The 21,815-nt window shown below is 33.0% G+C and overlaps 1 protein-coding gene across 2 annotated transcripts in view; it reads right to left on the bottom strand.

Annotated features, from left to right (window-relative positions):
• The window catches only part of LOC124366056 (bumetanide-sensitive sodium-(potassium)-chloride cotransporter), a 175,030-nt gene that overhangs the window by 20,322 nt on the left and 132,893 nt on the right, over positions 1–21,815 (bottom strand). For both annotated transcript variants that reach the window (XM_046822265.1, XM_046822266.1), the window contains 8 exons: positions 13,295–13,570; positions 9,543–9,792; positions 8,857–9,110; positions 8,342–8,456; positions 6,248–6,387; positions 5,229–5,429; positions 3,210–3,441; positions 1,010–1,131 (listed from right to left, as the gene is read on the bottom strand). In XM_046822265.1, the coding sequence (XP_046678221.1) occupies positions 1,010–1,131; positions 3,210–3,441; positions 5,229–5,429; positions 6,248–6,387; positions 8,342–8,456; positions 8,857–9,110; positions 9,543–9,792; positions 13,295–13,570 (1,590 nt within the window). The remainder of the gene's footprint in view (positions 1–1,009; positions 1,132–3,209; positions 3,442–5,228; positions 5,430–6,247; positions 6,388–8,341; positions 8,457–8,856; positions 9,111–9,542; positions 9,793–13,294; positions 13,571–21,815) is intronic.

Below are 21,815 nucleotides of genomic sequence, written 5' to 3'. Positions count from 1 at the left end.
AGTTAATTGCATAACAAACAATGAATTGTATTACTAAATTAGAGGTTTTACCTATTTTTATTACAATAAACAAACTATGAATATATTTTTATATACGAGTTATATTATGTTTATAGAATTTATTGACAACGGTAGCGTTATAAAACTTTAAAAGTATAATATTTTTCGAAAAGGTATTAATATGCTAGTATAGTTGATTTTAAACACAGCCACACATAACGTAAACACAGGTGTTTATTTAACACAGTACACATGCGGGTATTTGCTGATTGAATCAGTCCAAAAATACATGTATTTGCTTATTTCATCGTTATTTTAACCTTCTCTCCATCACAGAATGGCAATTTTAAAAACCAAAACACTTGTTAATTTGCTATATTAAAACAAATGGTATATGCAATTTTGGTAATTTTTATTAAATGAATGTTTTTGATTGGGTTTGTAAAATGTATTACAAATATTTCAATCAATGGATGCTTTTGAAATTAAAAAGTATTTTAGTTAGGACCAGTTGGCATGTTTGGAACAAATTGCCTAATATGTAGCCTATTAATTATAATCCATGAATGTTTCAGCATTCACCAGCATGGTGCAGCAAGACCATTATAAGCGAAATGTATTACCTGATATACATTGGGATAATCTATATCAACAAAAAATAACCAAGTTCCATAACAACTTCAGTATCACTGATATCAGTGTATGAGGCCAGTGGACCATCTCCACACAGGAGGTTTGTTGTCTAAGAAGAAAGTTTTGTATACAAAACACACTGAATCCATCAATAGAAGCTATCTATAAGTAAATTTCAATGTAAAACGGTTAGTAGTTCTCAGTGCTTCTTTTAGAATATTTATAATTTGCGATGTTTTGTCCATTGTGACAATATTTTAAAAAAAGTTTCCTCTGTATCTGTGTCTAGTGTCTCTTTTACCGGTCTTAGGACTTGATTAAAGGTCAAGCGTAAATATTTAATTCACTATAAAAGTTCACACAAAGGAACACCAACCTTAAATGTCGGTCTCCATCCCAGTGGTCGCACAAGAGCTGCATGGAAAGTGCAGAAGTTGATCAGCGCGTAAGAAGCCAGGTAGAAGTTGGAAATTAAAGGAGCAATCACGTTGATTTCGGCTGAAAAAAAAATCATATTGAGATATAACTGATCAATACATAGTAGAAATATCCTACACTGAAAATTATAATACGTTATCTCAAATAACATGTTAATTTATTTTTACTGTGTATAATTTAGAATAATGTTTAAATAAATTAGTAAACTGATTAAACAACAGCACCAAGTGGAATGAAATCACCATCACGACTGCAAGAACTGCGTTAAACGCATAGTCGGATGAACTGAGCAAAGGCCAGGGTTAATGGTAGAATTGGCCAACATGTACTTTATTTCTTTATTTTAATGTTTCTTTCATTATAATTGAGGATCTGTCCTTGAAAAAAGTCCGACCTTGGAAAACATCCTTTAAAACTCAATCTTTTATTTGATTATCCTACATTGGTATATTGTTAGTAGCTGACAGTTTTATAGTTAAATTGGCTATTTATAACACAGCTTTTACTTCCTTGATTTTACTATTTGATTGAAACGTCTGCTAAGGTGTGTCATTCAAAATCTTCGCTAAAAAAAATCTGTAGTAAACATATCTGCCTGCAACAAATTTTATCACTAACACGTACCATTAAAGTAACTCCTAAAAGTTATATTTCAAAGACTATTACCGACACATGTAGTATATCACTAGTAATGCAAAACATATATCTTACTAGATTGGGTTTTAATTTGTTTTTGATAAGTAGTTATTCATAATGTTCCCAGACCTACAATTATTAAACCATTAACAATCTAAAACTTCATTTACCAATATAACAGAATATTATATACCACATAGTCTAAAATGACGTAAACACACTGTGTATCTACGGGAATAAGAATTTAAATGTAATGGTTTTATTAATGACAATTCTAAATATAAAAAAATATAGTCTATAGCAGTTTCCAAGCTCCGAGTAAGCATATGGGTTCTTCCTGTCGTTTCCCGTTCTATTAGAAATCATGCGCTCTGATAATTTCCGGTCTCTTAAGCTTCGTGGTTCCAGGAAACACTCAGTTCTGTGAGTATGCAATGGAACATTTCTGATTCCGGTAGCTTCCACCTTCAGAGTGAGTTTCAACCTATTATTAGTTTTCCTTGAGATGTTTTGGTAGCTGGTAACTTCTTATTATGAGAAGCTTCCGAATGTTTCTTCTTGTAACTGCCTACCTCTAATTGATTCACAATTACTGAGCACATATATCAAGGTCTCTTGGAGGTTTCTGTCACGTATAAAAGTGAACCTTGAGTGTTGCGTATAAAAATGGTTTTTTATGCTCCTCCCTCAAGTAGGATATGGGAATTTCTACACATAATTCGATAAATATTTATTTCAATATTTATAGCCAATACCTATCCAATACCAGATAACAGATGAAATACACACGAAAACACAGGAAAATATCGGTTCTGCATGTTTACAGATTGATTAAAGAGGCAAGCAATTTTCAATGACTGTTTCGATAAAAAGTTTTACCAAACATTTACTCCGTACTTTACACAAAAATTCACAGATTACTAGGACACCCATAGTAGTGTTAAGAAAAAATTATATCACCTTTATGGTACTAAAAAAGTTATTTTTGGTTAAACACACTCATATCCAAGGTGCATGACAATTTTCGAAATTTTGTTGTTTGTGTAACATTTACGGCTTATGTTGCCTTGCTCAATGGCCCAAAATAATGTTAATTATCGCCCGGGATGTACACGTTTTTTCATAGAAATATCATGATAGATTGAAAAAGATCCATTCAAACCATACCATTATTGTGTATAACACCGGTATAATTAGGAGGCTCCAACTCAACGGGTTCGGCTTTCTCCAAGAACGATGCAACATTCATACCACTTTTTCGTAAAAAATGTTATTATTGCCGTAATCGCGTCGATACACATAAATGGAATTGATTATTGACATTCTTTTCAGTACGTAGATTAGAAATCGGCTGAAAAGGTATTTTGTCATTAGTGTTTATATTCTTCTAGTACAGTTTAAAATATTTAGACTGTAATAATTAGGCATCAAATAACTTGTTAAGACATGTGAAATATGCTCCCATAAAAAAACATTGTCGTGCTATAAGTGTATCTACTAACCAATCAAAATGAAGGCTCCAGAGATGAAAAATACTAGTACATATCCTCTATAGGGCTCGCCATGTTTCCCATAGCCCTTGGAGAAGAAAATTAGTCCGGGATAGATGCGGTCGATGCCCAGAGCCTGGATTAGTCTGGGTACTGACAGAAGGTTTGTGAGAGCGGTGGAGAGAGTAGCTGCAAAGCATCCTGCATAAATCAGAGCTCCCCACGCTGACATCAACTGCATTACCTTTAAAAATGTAGCAAGTGAGAATCAGCCTTAAAAACAATAGTTCTTCCATGAAAAAAATGTAAATAAGAATGTATATGTATCCCTTTATGAAAATACATGGTTTATTTCTGAAAAATTTAGTTTTCATGAATAGGTCTCCATTTATATAAACAATATTCAATATGTATAAATAAATTTAATAAGACACACTCATAAAAATGGGATTTAATTTTTAGCACACATCACGACTTGAAAAGGCTCATATATGAAACCATCGTTAGTAGTCGTTATTAATGTTTTATATTTTATGGAATTACAAGTGTTATAAGATTGGAGGTCAGGTGATGTTTTAACTTATCTTAGCTACTATTATCTCTTACATAATACTACGCATCTTCGGTGCCGATTTCCACAGATGACAACGGGAGAAAAATATGTCTATCAAGCAACATAAAACAAATTAAAGTACAAATACATGAGAGCTATGAAATAAGTTTAAGTATACAACTTAAGAATAATAAACTCTACGTGTTTAAGACAAATCTTCAATATTTAACATGTTTACGTCCAGCCACGTGTCTCGTAAAAAGCTCCGCTGAGTTTAATCACTACATTGAAAACAAAAAATTAATAGTTATATAAAAATTCATTGGAACGTCTTTATGTAACTATTAATTTATTTATTGACATATAGAACGACAGATGCAATCATACGTAAAAGAACCTTATACATCTCAGGCACACAAAAGATTGTATTGAGTGATAGGCTTAAACAACGTTTAGCCAATTGCCGTGGCTGTGAAATGATATATATCTAGAACTCACCCGTATATATCTACAAATTTAAATTTCATAGAAAGTTTCAAGACTACGGATAAAAAGTTTCTCGATATATCTAACCACATATATTAAATAATATCCGGTTCATTAAATTGTGTTTCATATCAATATTGTTTCCAGTTACGACAAAATAGTTTTGTACGTATAGGGATGGTTAATATTTAGCAAGTTAAAATCTTTTATGAGTGCTCTTTGTTTCTTTCAAAATGTATTTATTGCATCTTATTGTTGTCATCATAGTTACCCATAAGACGGGTGTAAAGATATTTGATAACGCTCATCCAAATCCCATGAAGTGAGATACACAATCATTGAACTCAATGTTTCTCAAATTAATGTATGTAGTTTCAATCAAAAATTTAAAGCGTGTACAAAAAGATCAGTTAGCTTTCGATATATTTTGCGGGCAGACAGACAGAGATTGATTAAATGTTTCCACCCTGCTCAGTAATGGGTTGAGCTAGCACTTGTGGCTCAAAATACAATGGTTGGCAAGTTGGAGAAAACTGATGCCATATATGAACTAATGCACGTACTATTTTTTTAATCTTATAATCCATGTGAGTGAGAGCAGTATATGAAAATATAGCTTGTTTAAGCTAGCACGACGAAGGCTAGAGTTTGGGAAGGAAGGCTTTTTCCTACTTTTCAGCACTTTGATACAGTCTCTTGCCGATTAGTCTGATATCTAAGAGCTACAAAACATTTAAGGTAAATATACAAGTTTTGTTACTCCATACACCTAAATAAGCATAAAAATGTTCTTGTTGTTTGTAAGTTTTTATGTAACCCGTAGGTGTATGGATATGTTAGTAGTAAATTTACCTAATTTTCCTTGCAAACGAGAGTTCATACATTGAAGAACGCTTGCAAATAAAGATATTGTTATTATTATTATGAAGTATTTGAAACTGTGTGTAATTAGTAAGGGTTAGTTCAGATTTGTAATACATTGGGGTACTTACACTGTAGCTGTTCTGCAGACCGTACTGGCAAGTTCCTCCAACAAGTGTACAGTTGGACACAGATCCGTTGTGGAAGAAGTTCACATCTCCATTGGCGTCCCTCAGGGCAGCACCACCGGCGAACACTACGAATAAGGCGTAGGACGTCATCGAGATGAAGACGGCAAGAAGAGTTCCCTTGGGGATCGCTCCAGCAGGATCCTGAAAGGATTCAAAATAACGAAAAATGTAAGTTGGGTATACTGGAATTATCCATTTTGTAACCCTAAATCTCTTCACGTTATGTAAGTGACGTGTAAGATTTTTTAATTATTTATAACTAGGAAATATAGTATTCTTCGTAAGCTGGTATATCTGCATTAATACGGGGTATTCAATTCAAAGACGAAACAATTCATGAACAGGTAAATCTGAGCCTGATTAACATAGACTACTGTAAAAATATAGAATCTACAATGCAAATATAATTGCGCAGAACAACTAAACGGAGTACTGAAAATAGCACATTTATTTTATAACCAAAAAAAATTTTCACAGCACACGGAAGTAATGCATGATCATTGTGTTCTGTGATTGTTTTACAAATTTCTTCAAAATCAATAACATTGCTGAGAGAAAGATTTTTTCAGCTTTCAATGTTAATATCTTACCACCCCTGACCTTCACCGTAGCTTAGAGGTAGAACTGCACCTCTATAACTGATGTTCAATGGATTTATTCCCGTAAAAACGATTATTATGCTTTATTAAAAGTCCTTTGGTGTAGAAAGAACCTCTTTGATTAAAGTAAATAGCATATCAACATTTAAACCTTTGACCATTGTTTATATTTAATTTCTAATATATTGAAGCCCATTGTTTCAGTTGTGAGAATTGTAAGTAGGCAAGTTTTGCATACACGATAAGTACTATGCCTACTCATTCTCAGCAATGTGAAGTTGGTTGGTGGCGAATGAATGAATTACATGAAAATTCCTATTCATAAAAGCGCTACTGAAATTTAAGGTGATTCTCTCGTACCTTGAGATCTCCAGATATGTTGGCCCCTGCTTGAATCCCAGTCACTGAAGGGAAGAATATGGCAAATACAGTAAACAAGTCCTGGTTCAGTCCTTCGGAGTACCTGTAGGCCGGGCCCCAGTTCTCTTTAAAGACGTCCACTGTAAAAAAAAAGAAAATTTTGTCTGCGATTTGGAGTGCAAAGTTCTTTACTAACTTCAATAATCTGGACAAAGAAATAAAATAAATAATATACATAATTGTTGCATATTATACAATTTACTTTTACCATTTACAACACAATTACCCTCTATGAACATATGCTATATACATACATTTGTCGGTAATGTTTCTATGAACAAAATGAGAGACAATTACAAGGAGCTTCCAAATGAGATAAGAAATAACTACATCCATATATATAGCATTACCGAGAAATGTATGCATATTGTATGATCCATCGCCTTATTCATAGAGGGTAATTGTATTGTAAATGGCGAAAGTAAATTATTTATATATATATACAATTATATATATATTAATAAATTATATCACACTTTCAAGTTTAATATTCCGCATAAATTTGTTTATTAAAACAAAAATAAGATATAGGGATATAGGAACCAAAAAATCAGCACAAAAAATTCAAATAATGAAATAATACATTTTATTTTTAGAATTGTATTTCAAAGCATATCTAATTGATTTATCAAAAGTTAAAAAAAATGTGCTTAGTTTAGTTAAGAACCATTGTAAAACATACCTTTTCCCTATTTATTTAATTCGGATGGTAAACATTCTAGTAGTTTAATAATAATTTAACTATGTATTAACATAATTGATTCTCTCAATTGCTGACAAATACCATCGGAGTGTTTTATAGTATACCTAAGCAAAATTATCTAGATAGAGTATATGGCAAAAACATCCATTTTTACCACTACTCTATTGTTATGATTCAATTTTTTATGTTTCAAGGACCAAGACATTCCTTGAAGCTAACGCCGAATCCTAATATCGATACCCTTAAGTACAAATAGCCCTCAAGAAACGCTACCGGGTACCGCCCGAACCGCTGCTCTCATATACACCCAGAGATGTGTCGATATCCCTTTCCTTGTTACGTTTATGACAGAAATATAGAAAAACTTGTTATAAAAGTACAATGTTACAGGTGTATTCTTTGGCATTCTGGCATAGATCCACTCTTTCCTAATAAAACCCATCTTAGATATTTCTACAATGCAAACCGTTATTAATACTCCAACTACTTTTTATCTCCATGTAAACCTACCACTTGAGCGTCCCTAAACACAATGGTAAGGTCTGGATCATGATCCAGAATACAGAAAGGAAAGATAAGATGTTGCAAATCATCTTATCCATGACCCTGATAGTAATAGTTCTAATCTTACATTTTCTCTTTAGCAGCCTCCTCATAGGTTCAGGGTCCTATTCAACTATCGACTCCTAAATTTGACACTTTCTCCTTGACAAGGTATCATCTCGGCTCTAAGATCTCTTTAACGACTTCCAGGCGTGGTTTTGTCCAAGAATAAAGTTTAATGGCAGTTTTGGAGAGGGTGTTCATGATTTTATAACATCAATCCCATCCATTGTTTGCTCTAACAGTGCACATAAAGACTTTCAACACTGATTAGTACAAGCGGCATCTTGCGTAAATCTCAATCTTCAACTTCTTTAAACTGTGATTAGACCAAGGCAACATAAATAGCTCTGGCTGCATTGCTCACATTTAACACCGGGCACTTAATCGCCTGTTATATTACATTTTTCTAGCGTTTTATCCTCATATATCTCCCATCATGGCTATAAGACACCTGCGGATAGTCTATAAGGCCTCTTAGAGACAACTAATTTCTACAAACATTAAACACCTTTGTGGCTATACATAAATCTCAATTGTTACCTTACTGTAATATTTGACTAATTAACCCTGATTGCATAAAATACTCAAATCTGCTTTTACAATCTCTATCACAACTAAACAGCACCGTCTACTAAACTGGACTATTTTGTCCTCTACAAGACACTTCGCAAGCTATAAATAGTAAAGAAATCTAGTAAAAAAATCAAAGATACGGTTTAACTTACCATTGAATCCTTCAAACCCCTTAGCTTTCGTCAGGTCATCGTGAGGTCCGATTAGAGTACCCACGAGAAAGTCCACGATTGCCACAATGATGATGACGACCAAGAAATTTTGTGCCTGGAACAGAAATTTCACTATGTCACTACTTATAGGAGGAATATTTTGTTCCTACCACTGTACTGTTTTCATATTCACAGTGATTTCTCAGTTGAGTTTTCTTGGTCCTGAAATGTGAGATTTAGCTTATAGTACAAGCTTCTATTCTCTGTTGCTTGATTTCTGCAAAGTATCACTATTGTTCTTGAAGGTAAATTGATCTGAAATGGAAACTGGTGAAAAAATTATGAAAGTATGAAAACATTATTGCGCATCTTGAAATTGAATTACCAAAATCTATGGTATTTATAGATGATACCATACTAGTTTAACAGCTCTGAAATTCAACATCGATCAACTTGGTGAAGCCTAACTGAGATAATCAACTTGCTCTCTATCATGCAATTGTCTACAATCGTACCTTTGATTCCCACTCCATTCCTACTGCACAGATGATGATCATGACTAGGAGAGCAATGAGACCGACGATCCTGACATCGGTCAAGCCACCGTCAACGATCTTCAGACCGTGGCTCTTCAGCAGGTCGTTCAGGGAGTCACAGAATCCTATCGTATTCATGGAGGCTGCCACAGCATTGGCAAACGCGAATATTACCCCTACTGAAGCTCCGAACTCCGGACCCAGAGACCGGGATATGATGTAGTATATTCCACCTGAAAAAATAACGTACTAATCAAGATATTTGAGTAATATTTGTTAATAACTTAACTGTATATTAATTAGTGTTGCTGCTGAATTATTGCAGTAAAAGAAGCACTCAGCGGTCATCATCCATGCAACATCATTTGTCTCGACGTACCTGCTGAATAAAATAGTGTTTCTTAAAAAAATTGTTTTGCTTTTTTTAAATTTCTTGGAACGACACCCTAAGTGCTCGGTGATTGCCTGTTAAAACACCACTGGACATTTGACACACATCTGAACTCATTAATTGTTTTTTATTACTATTCGTTATAAATTGTGTTTGCGTTTTGTCTCAGTGTACAATGAAAACGAACAACTAACGAAATATGAATTATTAACTGGATTATTGCTGTTTCAACGTGATACACACAGAGTATATATTAATTCCCTGATGTACTGACCTCCCTTGACCTCGCCGTTGGTGCAGATGGCTGACATGGAAAGCGTAGTGAGGACACAGACGATGGCGGAAGCCGCGATGATAAGGAGCGACTGCATGATGCCGGCCTGGCCAACGACCCAGGACAGTCGCAGGAAGAGCATCACCCCCCAGATGTTCAGTAAGCAAGGGATCAACACACCTTGGATCCATCCGAGCTTCATGCCCTTATGCTCTTCATCAAATGGTATCCCAGACTTTTCCTCTTGGTGCTGCAAATAATTCAGAATGAGCACAAATTCCTTCCACCGTTTTAGATCTCGCTGCAAGTAGGTTAGGTAAAATTGGTTTTAAGTGAAAGACCCAAATGTTGATGCTCCGTGGAACTTCAGCAACATTATTCCCAAAACAGTAATTCAAGGAAAAGTTATGCCACAAAAATATTATAAACGGGAAATAGGCAGTTATCTTTAATTTCAATGTAAACCTTAACTTTCAAACATTATTTAACAAATTAAACTTTTCTTCGAACTGTACAGCTGTTCATATATACTTTCCTTGAGAAACTATTGTGTTTATTTCTTACTATTATGTCCTTTCCTAAAAGGAATAATTTTGGTTCAACGTTTAAATTCTGCAGGAAATTTTCATCAAGGACTATCATTTAAACTTTTGTACTCCAATGCCAATGACATTCTTCAATGAACTAAGACAAACCGAACTGCAAAGTTTCGAATCCGTAGGACATTTCCGTCAGGATTTACCGCACAGACGGACGGAAAACTATACGCTTTTAGTAAGGCCGTGTATCACCTTTAATGAAATTTATGTATATTATTATATTATGTCATAGATAATTTTGCTAATTCAAAACCTATTCAAGATTAGTTAATAAAAGATAGTTTCAAAATAACACTGTCCTAAATAGATCGTTATGATTGGAAAAAGTTGTTCTCGTTACGCGCAATGCGATATATTTTCACGGATAAGAGTCAAGTTTAAATAAGTTAGGAGTTACATAACTTCAACTATTGGCTTTTGTGCAGGGTATTATGATAGTGATATTATGAACTCTAAGATAGCTTCACCTTATTATTGGTGTAAATCGCTGTATAACATAAAATTTTATTTTTATTCTTATCTATTGTATAACTTTTAACACACATCTAGGTAAAACTTTAGTTCGAGTGATTTTAAAAATTAGAAGACACTTGCAAAACATCGCTTTAATGAATACAGAATATCAATTAGTGCTTTAAAATATGATATTTTCAAGTGGGAAATCTATTGCAATAATGACGTCAACTTTAATCTAGTTCGTTATTCCTAATGTTATAATTCTTGTTATAATTATAAATTAAGGTATAATTTATGTACAAAATAATTATAGTATGACCAGTACAATGCAGCGTTGTAATCATCGTCAATGAAAGCTCGAAATAGTATTGTAATAATGGCATAGAAATGTAACAACGCCTGCAAACCGTGATATACCTACTGTGGTACACTCAAGAGTGTTTGTTCAGCATTCCTCGGTGCGAATACTGCAGGGGCAGGACAATCTTATTGTACAATATTGACATTGGTAGTTTATTTATAATCATAAAATATACAAATGTCACCATGCACATATTAAATTGAGTATTTCAATTTTGGATAGACACTCATGAAATACGCGATTTTTAATTTATATATTCATTAAATATAATGTTTAACAAACGTAAACTAATTTTGTCAGTATCAATTAGTTAATTAAATGTGAAGAATAATTTATCTTTGTAGTTCTTATTTGATTTTAGAAGGTAAACTGTGCTGTACATTACCAATAAAGTGAAGAACCTACTTTACAGTAGTATTTTTAAGACTAGTTGTCAATACGTTCACTGGTAGATGGCATGAATATGTATAAATATTTTAATATATTATTAAAAATTACGTAAAACACTATAAATAGCATGTGTATAGTTATAACTAATTTGCTTAACATAAATAAAAACTCTACATTCAAATTAATAGATGCAACATATTTAGTTTTATTATTTACCTGTACAAACGTTTAATGAAGGTCGTTCTATTAGGTATTCGCTAACCTTTAATACACTCTAAATGAAACTTTTATATCCTAGTTCACGGTTTCCAGTATTTAAAGTAGCTTAACACAATTGTAATCCTATTTTTAAAATAGTTCATGTCATCACTTCCTATTTAAATCATATTATATGTATAAGGATAGAACGCGAAAAATTATATTTTGTGCATCAACAGATATACATGCACTTTGATTCCTATCAAAATTAAGGATTCCCTAGAAAAGTAGTTTTATTTTAAAAGAATGCACATAACTTCTCATAGCTAGTTTTTTTTTAGTTTGAACTAACTACTCAAAATATAGACTCTATATATTAATTAACATACGGTAAAATTGATCTATTACATGTTTAAGAGTTTTATAGTACTACGATATGTTTGAGGAAATGTAATTGTTAAAAGTAAGCACCACTGATAGTTATAACAGTTACTTTCCTTGATATCCTATTTGTGAGTAAATGATAATTTACATACTACTTTAGGATTCTAAAAATACCGCATCTCTTGTGGGAAGGGTTAATTTATTGTGAATGCTTAGTTTAACTCGAGTTCACATTCAGATTAATGCAGTTTCTGAAAATATGCATAAAGGTGTCTAAACGTAGTGAACTCAATTGTGCACCTCATGAGACAATGAGTATGTCTCTTAACCTATATTACATTTCATTTTGTAGCCTAGATGTCTTTGAAGTCGACACGTCACAATGAGTTCATTTTGAGCTTCATAATTGCCAAGATTTTTATCTTCAGACGGACATGACTTCAGATTCCAGAAGCCTCGGAACACTGCACTAAGCGGAAGCTGAAGTTGAGTTAAACTCAACATTCACGTTTGAGAATTTGTCTTGCAACTATTTCCAAGCCGTTCTACATCTATTTTTCATCTACACTGTTTTCAAACACCAAAATATAATCCAAGTTTTAGGTTTACCTCCTATTTAACCATGCTCTTTGTTTTGGTACAAGGTAACTAGTTTTCAGCACTGATTCAGATAAGTGAAATTCGTTGTCAATTAGCAAGGTTGACATGCTTGACCTCTTAGGTATAGTCGTGGAGCCTACCAGTGCATGTCAGTGAAGGATTCCAACAGTGAATTATAATTATGAAGGCAAATTATGGAAAATAGCTAATTTATGGTCTATGTGGTGTTACATAGTAACGATTACACACAAAATGTAAACTCTTAGAATTCTATGTTTGTTAAAACATCTTATATCACATAGTTATTTCACATTTTTAGTAATTTTTTGCAAAGGTTCACGTACTTTTTAATTAAAAGCCATATTTTGTACTCGAGATGTAATATTAAAGGCGGTCTCAGACGAGACCGTAATATCACAAGCTAAAATATTTACATATCCTTAGCGTAGTACAAATTACTCTCATAAATGAGGTAGGAAAGTTTTAATGTTTTACATTTTTCCTTGCATTTTTTAGTACTTCGAGGAACAGATATAAAATCATTGTGCATTACAGGGCAAAGCAACTCAAATGAATTAGCTGCTCAAGAAAAATAAAATCTATCAAAAGATATGAAATTGAGTATTGATTAATAAATTAATTGATATTTTTAGAAGTGAAGTTAGGACTATTGGTAACTTCTATTTCCCTTAATCTGTATAAATATATTCAAAGATTGAGAAGGGACTTCAAACAGTAATCGTTGAAATTCATGATCCACTTACATCCAATGTCCTAGGTTCTCCGTGAAGCTCTCCCAGCGATGGTCTCTTCATGGCATCTCGGTTGTTCTTATAGTAGTCTGCACGGGGTAGCGCTTCCATGGTAAGGTGGCAGAAGCTCTGGCTTTGCGTACGGTCAAGGCCATCTTGGCTACCGTCGGGGAGGCCGGACGGGGAAAGGTTTAGTCCAGTAGGGATGGAACCCATGTCCATCGCAGGGTTGTCAATCCCTCCCCCGCCTTTCTGCATTGCTTTCGCCACATTGAAACGGCCCGCCATCTGTAACAAATCTTAGGATGAAGGGTTTGGGACTGCGATTATTGTTAACAAAGAGAAAGAAATTTAGAAGAAAGAAGTTAATTAATAGTAAGATAAAATTTCTGTACAAGCTCTAGCACATATGTAATTTAAGGTAAATTGTGGTTATTAAAACAAATTTAGTCTCCCCACATAATCCTGTCACATTACTCCAGAGCATATTCCAAATCAACAGTGGGTCACTCTGATCGAAAAAAACTGAATTAGGATGGCTGTATGATTTCTTGCCTAAAATTATTATTACTAGCAAAAGTTGTGGTAAATGATAGTTCGGGAAATAAACTGAAACTTATTCAATCTCATTACTCCTCGTAATGTATAGAAGATATCCATATATAAATGTGATTAAAAAGAATACAATTATTGAAGTTTTATTATTCAAGACTACGTTACTAAATATATTTCCACTTCCACTTCGCCACATCTCTTGACGTTTGGAAAGGATGTAGGAACAAACCTTGCCTTAATCAATCCCAAAGTCATTATACAAATACAACCTGGCAGTAAACACAGCGCGTTAACAGGGATAAAATACGGGTTGGAGACCTGGATACGGGGTAAAATGAAGGAATTACAGTAATGATAAAATGTAGCTTTCCAGAATCGACTCAAAGGACGTAAATCGAATTACACTGTTAACGTGGAAAGTGGTCCAAAATGAAAAAAAAGGTACCAGTAAGGCACAAGACTTTAGATAAGAAGGAGTTATCATTCCTAGGTCGATATTAAATCATATGTTTATGTTTAAATTCCGTATCAGCAATTTCTTTATTTTGAGGTAAGCCACAAATAAAATCTACTTTCTTCCAGACTGTCCCAGAATATTTATTGAGGTATCATTACTGTTTTATTTCCAATCACAGTGAGAACATTGGTGGAGTTTCAATTGTATCAGATTTCTGAGATCATATTATATCTTAATAATGTAAAATATATTTCTACCGTTATCATTATAATACGGGCTGCTATCTTGAGGTTTTAGTCTTACCAGTTGAACCGGTTTCTATGCAAGGATATTACTATGGGAACAAATCCAAAGAGATGCAGATGTAACCGGATTTCACCGGACTAGGAGAAGGTGATATGATAAAGAGACACCTGTCGTAATCTACTTCTCGTTATGACGGTACATCTGTTCGGTAGTTGATAATGGCAGTTTATTATTACCATATAAACATCCACATTATCAGTAGGTAGGTTGAGCAGATTATGAATCCAAACTGATAAAAGTCTCTGTAAAGCCAGTCTTATTTGTTAACATCATAGATAAAATTAACTAACATAAAACAATTCACACTATATAGAATATGTATTCATGATTACAATGATTTCCTAGGTGTAAATTTGAATGTTGGTCATTAAATAGTACCGAATTTATGCCCGTTGTATGGTAGAGCCATATATTTTATTTAAATAACGTAGTTGCAGGTTCTCGTTGGTAAATTAAGGGTAAAATACATGGTTGAAGAGCTAAAAAGATAATCAATAGCGGAGGCTAATTCTTTCTGAACATAATACAGTTATAATGTAGAACTTCCCCCACCCCCCAAGAGGTCGCTGTCTTATATTATCACCTCAGGCGCCCAGGTTTCAATTAATTTACGCTAATTTAAGGATTATAACCATTCAAATTTTCTCGCTGGTATTGAAATATTTATATGGCTAGGGTTTATAATAATTAACAGGAATTAACAAAATGTTTAACCTAATTTTGAAAGCAGTATATTATTGGTTGAACGTAACACTCGTGGGACCGGACAATTTTCAATTATGTCTTTCCTTTACGATATTAAAAAAATGAACCAATCTATAGACTGTAAATTGTGCATGAAGCTTTATTTATATACAACAAACACAGAGTTTGATTATAGTGCAAGTTGCATGGAACTTTTCTGAGCAAATATTTTTATATTGCTTTACAGGCACAATGAAACTACAAAACAATATAATGTAAACAAATTCAGTACACTCATTAGAGATTTTAACTTGTGACATATTAACAGATGAAGGAAGCCTAATTATTCCAAAAATTATTTGAATCTAACATGGGTTGTAGGTTTTTATAATTTTAACACAGATATGAAAACCAAATTAGTGAAAACATGTGCATCCGTCACGCGGCAAGATATTTAAAAAACTATTTTATTTGCAGACTTAATATTTTACATAGACAAGAATGAGTATACGCCGTTGCATGTCCAACGACAGAATCTGGCTGGGTGCCTCTGAAGCCTATTAGTCAGTATGCTGTCACAATTTGTATTTTCTTTGCAGGAGGATGTAAACATTTCTTTGCTTTATATGCATTCTGCTGTTACATATATTGTATACATTGTGAAATGCGATATATACTTGAAAGTTTGCGTTCAACCTGAGCGAAGCCTGTTTCTTAAGAGAAAGTGATTAATTTTTATGCTATAAATAACTTATCGTCCATTTTATGACGAATAAACTACATAAAATGCGTCAAAATGTTTCAAGGAAATGGAATAGAGCTTCAAACCTGTACCGTTTAAGTACAAACCTCTTTTACAACAACGAAAGTATATTTTTTGGCGATGAAAATAGTAATATGCAATTTCGAATTTTAGGTATTTATATTCATAATTTGTAATTACATATATGACAGTTTATTTAGAAGCAACCGAGCTCTATTATTTGTATAGCACTTTTAGTATAGAGCGTAATTTATGGTTAAGAAAAATTTTAAAGAATGCACCTATATTTTACGTTTCACTTTGTATAAACAATGTCGATCAAAAAGGCCCAAACACTAAACTTTGCTTTTTAGAGAGGTCCGTCGATGTAGCTATTAACTACACGTCAATGGATTTTCTTTGTAAGTTCACAAAGTAAAGGATTGCACATTAGCAACAATTCTCCTAAGTTTAGGACAGATAAAATCAAAACTTTGCTCTTACCGTTTTAAGAAAGGTGCACGGACATACCGAAATATCTTGAAGTATTCTGTTTAATTGAAATACTATTTCAAATCTATATCCTTCAAAACTCTTTCTGCTGTTTGCATGCGAGAGAGAGAGAGAGAGAGAGAGAGAGAGAGAGAGAGAGAGAGAGAGAGAGAGAGAGAGAGATGTTTAGTTTGTATAGTAGGTGTGTTAGTTCGAATTAGGAATCTTTCTCTCTTAGCTTAGGCTGCGGCACTGGCCTTACTCGTTCTTAAATAAGGTCGTCGTACATTTTAGTTTGGAACATTTTTACTTTCTGAAAGATAGAAAAATATGGATGACCAATGACATCATTTAAGAAGTCATTCTTTCCAGTTATATAACTTATATAGCGCACAGAATCTATAATCATTGCACGTAAAACGACATAGTTATGCCCCTAACAACAAGTCCAATTTTTGATGGATGAGTCATAATGGAGGGTCTTTTACACATTTGAATACAATCAAATCCACTATATTTCATTTATAACATTTGTTACTTTCAATTTGTCACTAGATGTTTTACTTTAAAATTTTAATAACGTGCTTTAAATAAATATAGCAACAAGAAATATAAGCATCACTAATGGAATCTTAATGTATGTCCACCTAGGATACAAAATAAATTATAACATAGATAAGGAAGAGGTGTTCTTTTTGTCTCATCAGGTATACTAATTTGTGCACAAGCATGATTTACACACTATCCCAAAGCACGGAGAAGCAACCCAGGTTTCAACCCAGGTGGTGCGTCCTGATATCCTGATGAAACAATTTCAAACAAATTCGCTGTACAGTATGTGATTTACAGGCGTTGCATCCTTTCTTTGTTTATAAACATTTTTCTTGACCCAATAATGATTATAATCCGTATCATCCTGTATGTAAATACTTTAAAAAATAAGTATATCACAATAGCAAAGTGCTTGTATGTGGAACCGAGATTATAAACCGACTTAAAACTCAAATGCTGCAAAAATTACTCTGAAAATAATGTAGAAACGCTAAACGTAATACGTTTGCAAGATAATTAAATGTCAATGATGAGCAGTTAACACTGCTGATAAGTCGGGTTTATTACTCTGCGTAGGGCCTTTATCAGAGTTTATAGCCCTTCAGTTCAGTAACGACCTTTGCTGTCTCACACATTTCCTGCTTGGAATTAGTCCCCGTGCACTCCGTTTTATCACCCCAGCAAGCCGACAACTTGGTAGTAGTTACTTGACTGACATTTCCTGGGGTTGGTAGTAAATGCGACATTTCCCTGCCCTTCTAGAGAACCAAAATACTGCGTTGAAACTACTTAGAAATAAACTGTATTGCTTCATGTTTATAACCTCCAATTTAACTCCTAACGCATTTTTCTATATTGCGAATTATCATAAAAAGACCGTTAACGAATTATTTTTTACACGTAATCAGTTTGAGAGCCGCGTTTATTGTTAATGTTAATGACATTGGTAATGTACATATTGGGGATCGGTAACTCATCGGCTTTGTATGGACCGTAAGTTAAAAAATTATGAGTATTTAGTTTTTAAGATGGTTGCTTCTTCCTTTCGGAGTGGAAAGTGTCAAAGTGGCGTAAAATTAAGTTTACAAAGAATCACTTCCAACCAGGTTAGGTTCAGTTTGTTTAAAAAAGGGTAATATGTATATTTAACATTTAACTTTAGTTACTCAACCTTTAATGTATTTTTTAGCGTAAAAACTGTTAAAAATTTGTCAGATTTCCTGAATAGTCCATCATCTCACACAAAATGAATGTTTTATTCTTCATTAGTTGACTTCTTTTTAGAACATTTCATTATGTATGTCTGTGAGCAAGATATAATGAGAACACTTATTGGTTAGTGAGACCAGTCAATCCATGCAAATGCTGAGCGTTAGTGAACACTTTTACGTTGGTCTTATAAGCAACCATGATGGAAACGAAAAAATGCATACAAAATAAATGATCAAACAAGCAAACTACAATTTTATGAACAACAACCGTATGGCATTGCAACTTATACAGGTTTCCAGGAGTTTAGAGCCAATTTCAAGTATATAAGCACACAACCTAATATTTATTAAAGTTTACTAATCACCCCTAAGTCATTATTTTAACACCAGTTGCACTAGGTTTTTGTTGAAACCAAAACAGAAGTGTATATAAAGATTTTAAAAAATCAAAATAAATTTGTTCATATTTACTTTTTTATTTTCAATCACTTGACTTTAAACCGATAAAAACGTGCATGAATCTTTAATAAGCGTCTAATAACTATACTAGTCTGATATAAATTGACCATTTAGCTGAAAGTGGCGACTTTCAATCTTTTTTTAGTTGTATGATGAAAGTGTTTTAACTAAAATTTTTGTGTCTGACGTTTGGTTTTGCGTGTGTTTTACGTTTAAAGAAAAATTATTTTAATCCAGTTTGATGTTTGATACCTTTCTATATGCAACTCCTCTCTGATATCTATCGACTTATCTGTGGAGAGTAATTCATACATTTCAAGAAGAAACAGTTATTTCTTTTGCGAGAACAGTGTAGCATTCAAAGACTGTTTTTCAAGTGTCAAAACTGTCAACAATTTTAATAGAGGAAAACGTACATTGTTGGCTAAAAGAAGAAGAAGGAAGAGGACGTAGTTATTGTAGTTACCAGTGCTAGAGCTGGAACCGCTAATTTTAATCATTGTATAAAATATTTCGTAATACGGAGTAAAGCAATTATTTTATTGCAAAGCAGTAAGTTTTAAATGGTATGCATACTACTTATTTTACGGAAATGTTGCATAAGTTACACCTTATAAATATAAACACACCAACAAATAAATACATATTTGTTTATTGTATTACCCAATATATATGTTTAAAGTTATACATCTTAGCCTGTATCACTTGCGTAAGCTCAATTCATCATATTATAATGAGAAACTATAACCGTTATTTTGCATATAACAACATATACTAAAAACACGTTATTTTGTCCACCCGTTATTAATCAAGATTTTTTCATAAACAATCAGTTTAGTTTATTGCTAAAGAGAGAGAAATGATTATTCTTTATGCAATATGATAATCCACTGTTGATGAAAGCACTACACAAATGAGTTTCAGATAAACATTGACGTTGTTTTAATTTACAGTTGTAGTATTTCATTTTATTGAAATCCTCAGTGTATTTATTTATAAAAATCTAAAATTGTAATAGGTGTATTATTCAAGTGGTTTTTTTATAAATGGTGTATTTAATTAAAAGTTTAATATATTCCAAAAGCTGTACTGATATAAAAATTTTATTAACGTTAAAATGAAATTCCAACATTAGAATTATAAAAATTAGTTAAATTGAATTGATTTACTTTTTTCTAACCTTAATCATTTTACCAGTATGTTTTAAAAAGAGTCAACCCCCATTAAAAAAGAGGAATTAGTTTTCTTAAATTAAAGGTCTATGTTACTTTAGAATAATACAAGAACTTGTGGGTTTCTTGGAACTATTTAAAAATTACATTATTTTATATTTAGTTTCAGGTTATCTATTTTGCACATCAAAGTGCATAATAGACATACAAGTTACCTATTTGTACTATCTAGTAATGTAGTAACTGACGTTCTGTGCCACTTCATATACTGCAGTTTTAACCTATGGTGGCGTACGTTTAAAAATGTTAAGTAATAACTATCAATGATATAAATATTTACCGTGTTTTGCTACTACTACTATTACTATTATTACTACTTTTATGAACTGTGTTAAACTAGCATGCAGTTATGAGTGCTTCAACGTAGTTCAAAACAGTCTTTTTTGAAAACGGTAACATAAAAACACACCAAAAACTTTACTGCTATCTTGAACTCAATAATCTATTCTACCATAAACCACTTCTTTGATTATTAAACTAAATATGTGTGCGCGGGCTTGTGCCTTTGTTTTTTAAAATGCTTTGTGTCGTTTTTAGTACCTGAAGTGAACTGAAAAATATCCAATTTACTACTGGAAATGTATTTAAAAAAATATTAAATAGTAGGATGCTACATATATTGTTTAAGGTGGGCTTTTTCTTGAAATCTGTTTGTATAACCACCTTCTTGACCTAATTTGGAAAGTTGTGTGATTAAGATATTGACATATTTCATTAAAAACGCGATATTTATAATTGTTATAATTTACCATTGTGTTATATTTAGGTTGGGTAATTAATACAGCCATCATAATGGGCCTATACATTTCGATTGTGTAGACAATTTATTTATTAAAACGTAATGAATTGAAACTGAAACGAAGAATTTTGGGGATGTGGAGAGAGCTAATGATCACGTGAAACAAGTTTGAAATCAAGAGCAAAACAAATCTTCTAAATGAACGAAGCGAAGGCTTTTTCCAACTGTTGTCAAGATGAACGTGACGTGCAAGGTGAAGGTGCCAGCCAACACCAGACAGTGTGTGTGTGTGTGTGTGTGTGTGTGTGTGTGTGTGTGTGTGTGTGTGTGTGCGCCAACGGTGCGTCACAAATGTGAATGCCTCGAAGTTGTTCTTCATCAATAAATTAGTGGAGTCAGAGTACTTGACTCGGTAGCAGCTGGCCATGACGTCACTAGCAGACTATTGTTTCCAGTGGACACTGGAGAAAACTGATCTTCAGGCGCCACCAACTTTGGTGTCAGTTTGCAATTAATTCCAGATTAGTTTGTTGCAGAGGATTACAATCTCAATGTATTTACAGTCTGCCGATGGATACGATATAGTATCGCATTATTATTTCTCATTACTAACATGCGTTCTGTTTTTAGATGGAAATATTTTAGATAATAACCCACAGAAAAATATTTTAGCACAGCTTATGATTCTGGAACGCAATGTTTTACTTTGATTTTCAACTTAATTGTATTTGCAATATCTTACAATATGAACTTCAATCTTCGTAATAGTAAAGGCTCTAAAGGAAAATCTTTGATTGGTTATGGTAATGAACTTTAAAAACCCGGTCACTAAAATTGAAATTTTCCCTGAAAGCTCATTTCTACATTAGTAACATTCTTGTACAAGCTAGATTATGGTACGTTTTTTCATCGGAGTTGGCTTAGCGTTATTGAAATCTGTTACTCAGTAAGCTTGCACACGTTTTTCCTCTTAACGGAATGAGCTACAAATGTGAAATTTTGCGTGTAACCTAAACGATATCTGTTACGCGACAATTATTTTAGTTTACTCATAGCTTGTTTAGTGTAATTAATGTAAAAAAAGTAATAGAAAATATGTTTTCT

This window comes from Homalodisca vitripennis, chromosome 7 (assembly GCF_021130785.1).
Source record: "Homalodisca vitripennis isolate AUS2020 chromosome 7, UT_GWSS_2.1, whole genome shotgun sequence".
NCBI classification, from domain to species: domain Eukaryota; kingdom Metazoa; phylum Arthropoda; class Insecta; order Hemiptera; family Cicadellidae; genus Homalodisca; species Homalodisca vitripennis.
Note: the sequence above shows the minus strand (reverse complement) of the source record. Positions and strands in the feature narration are given on the sequence as shown.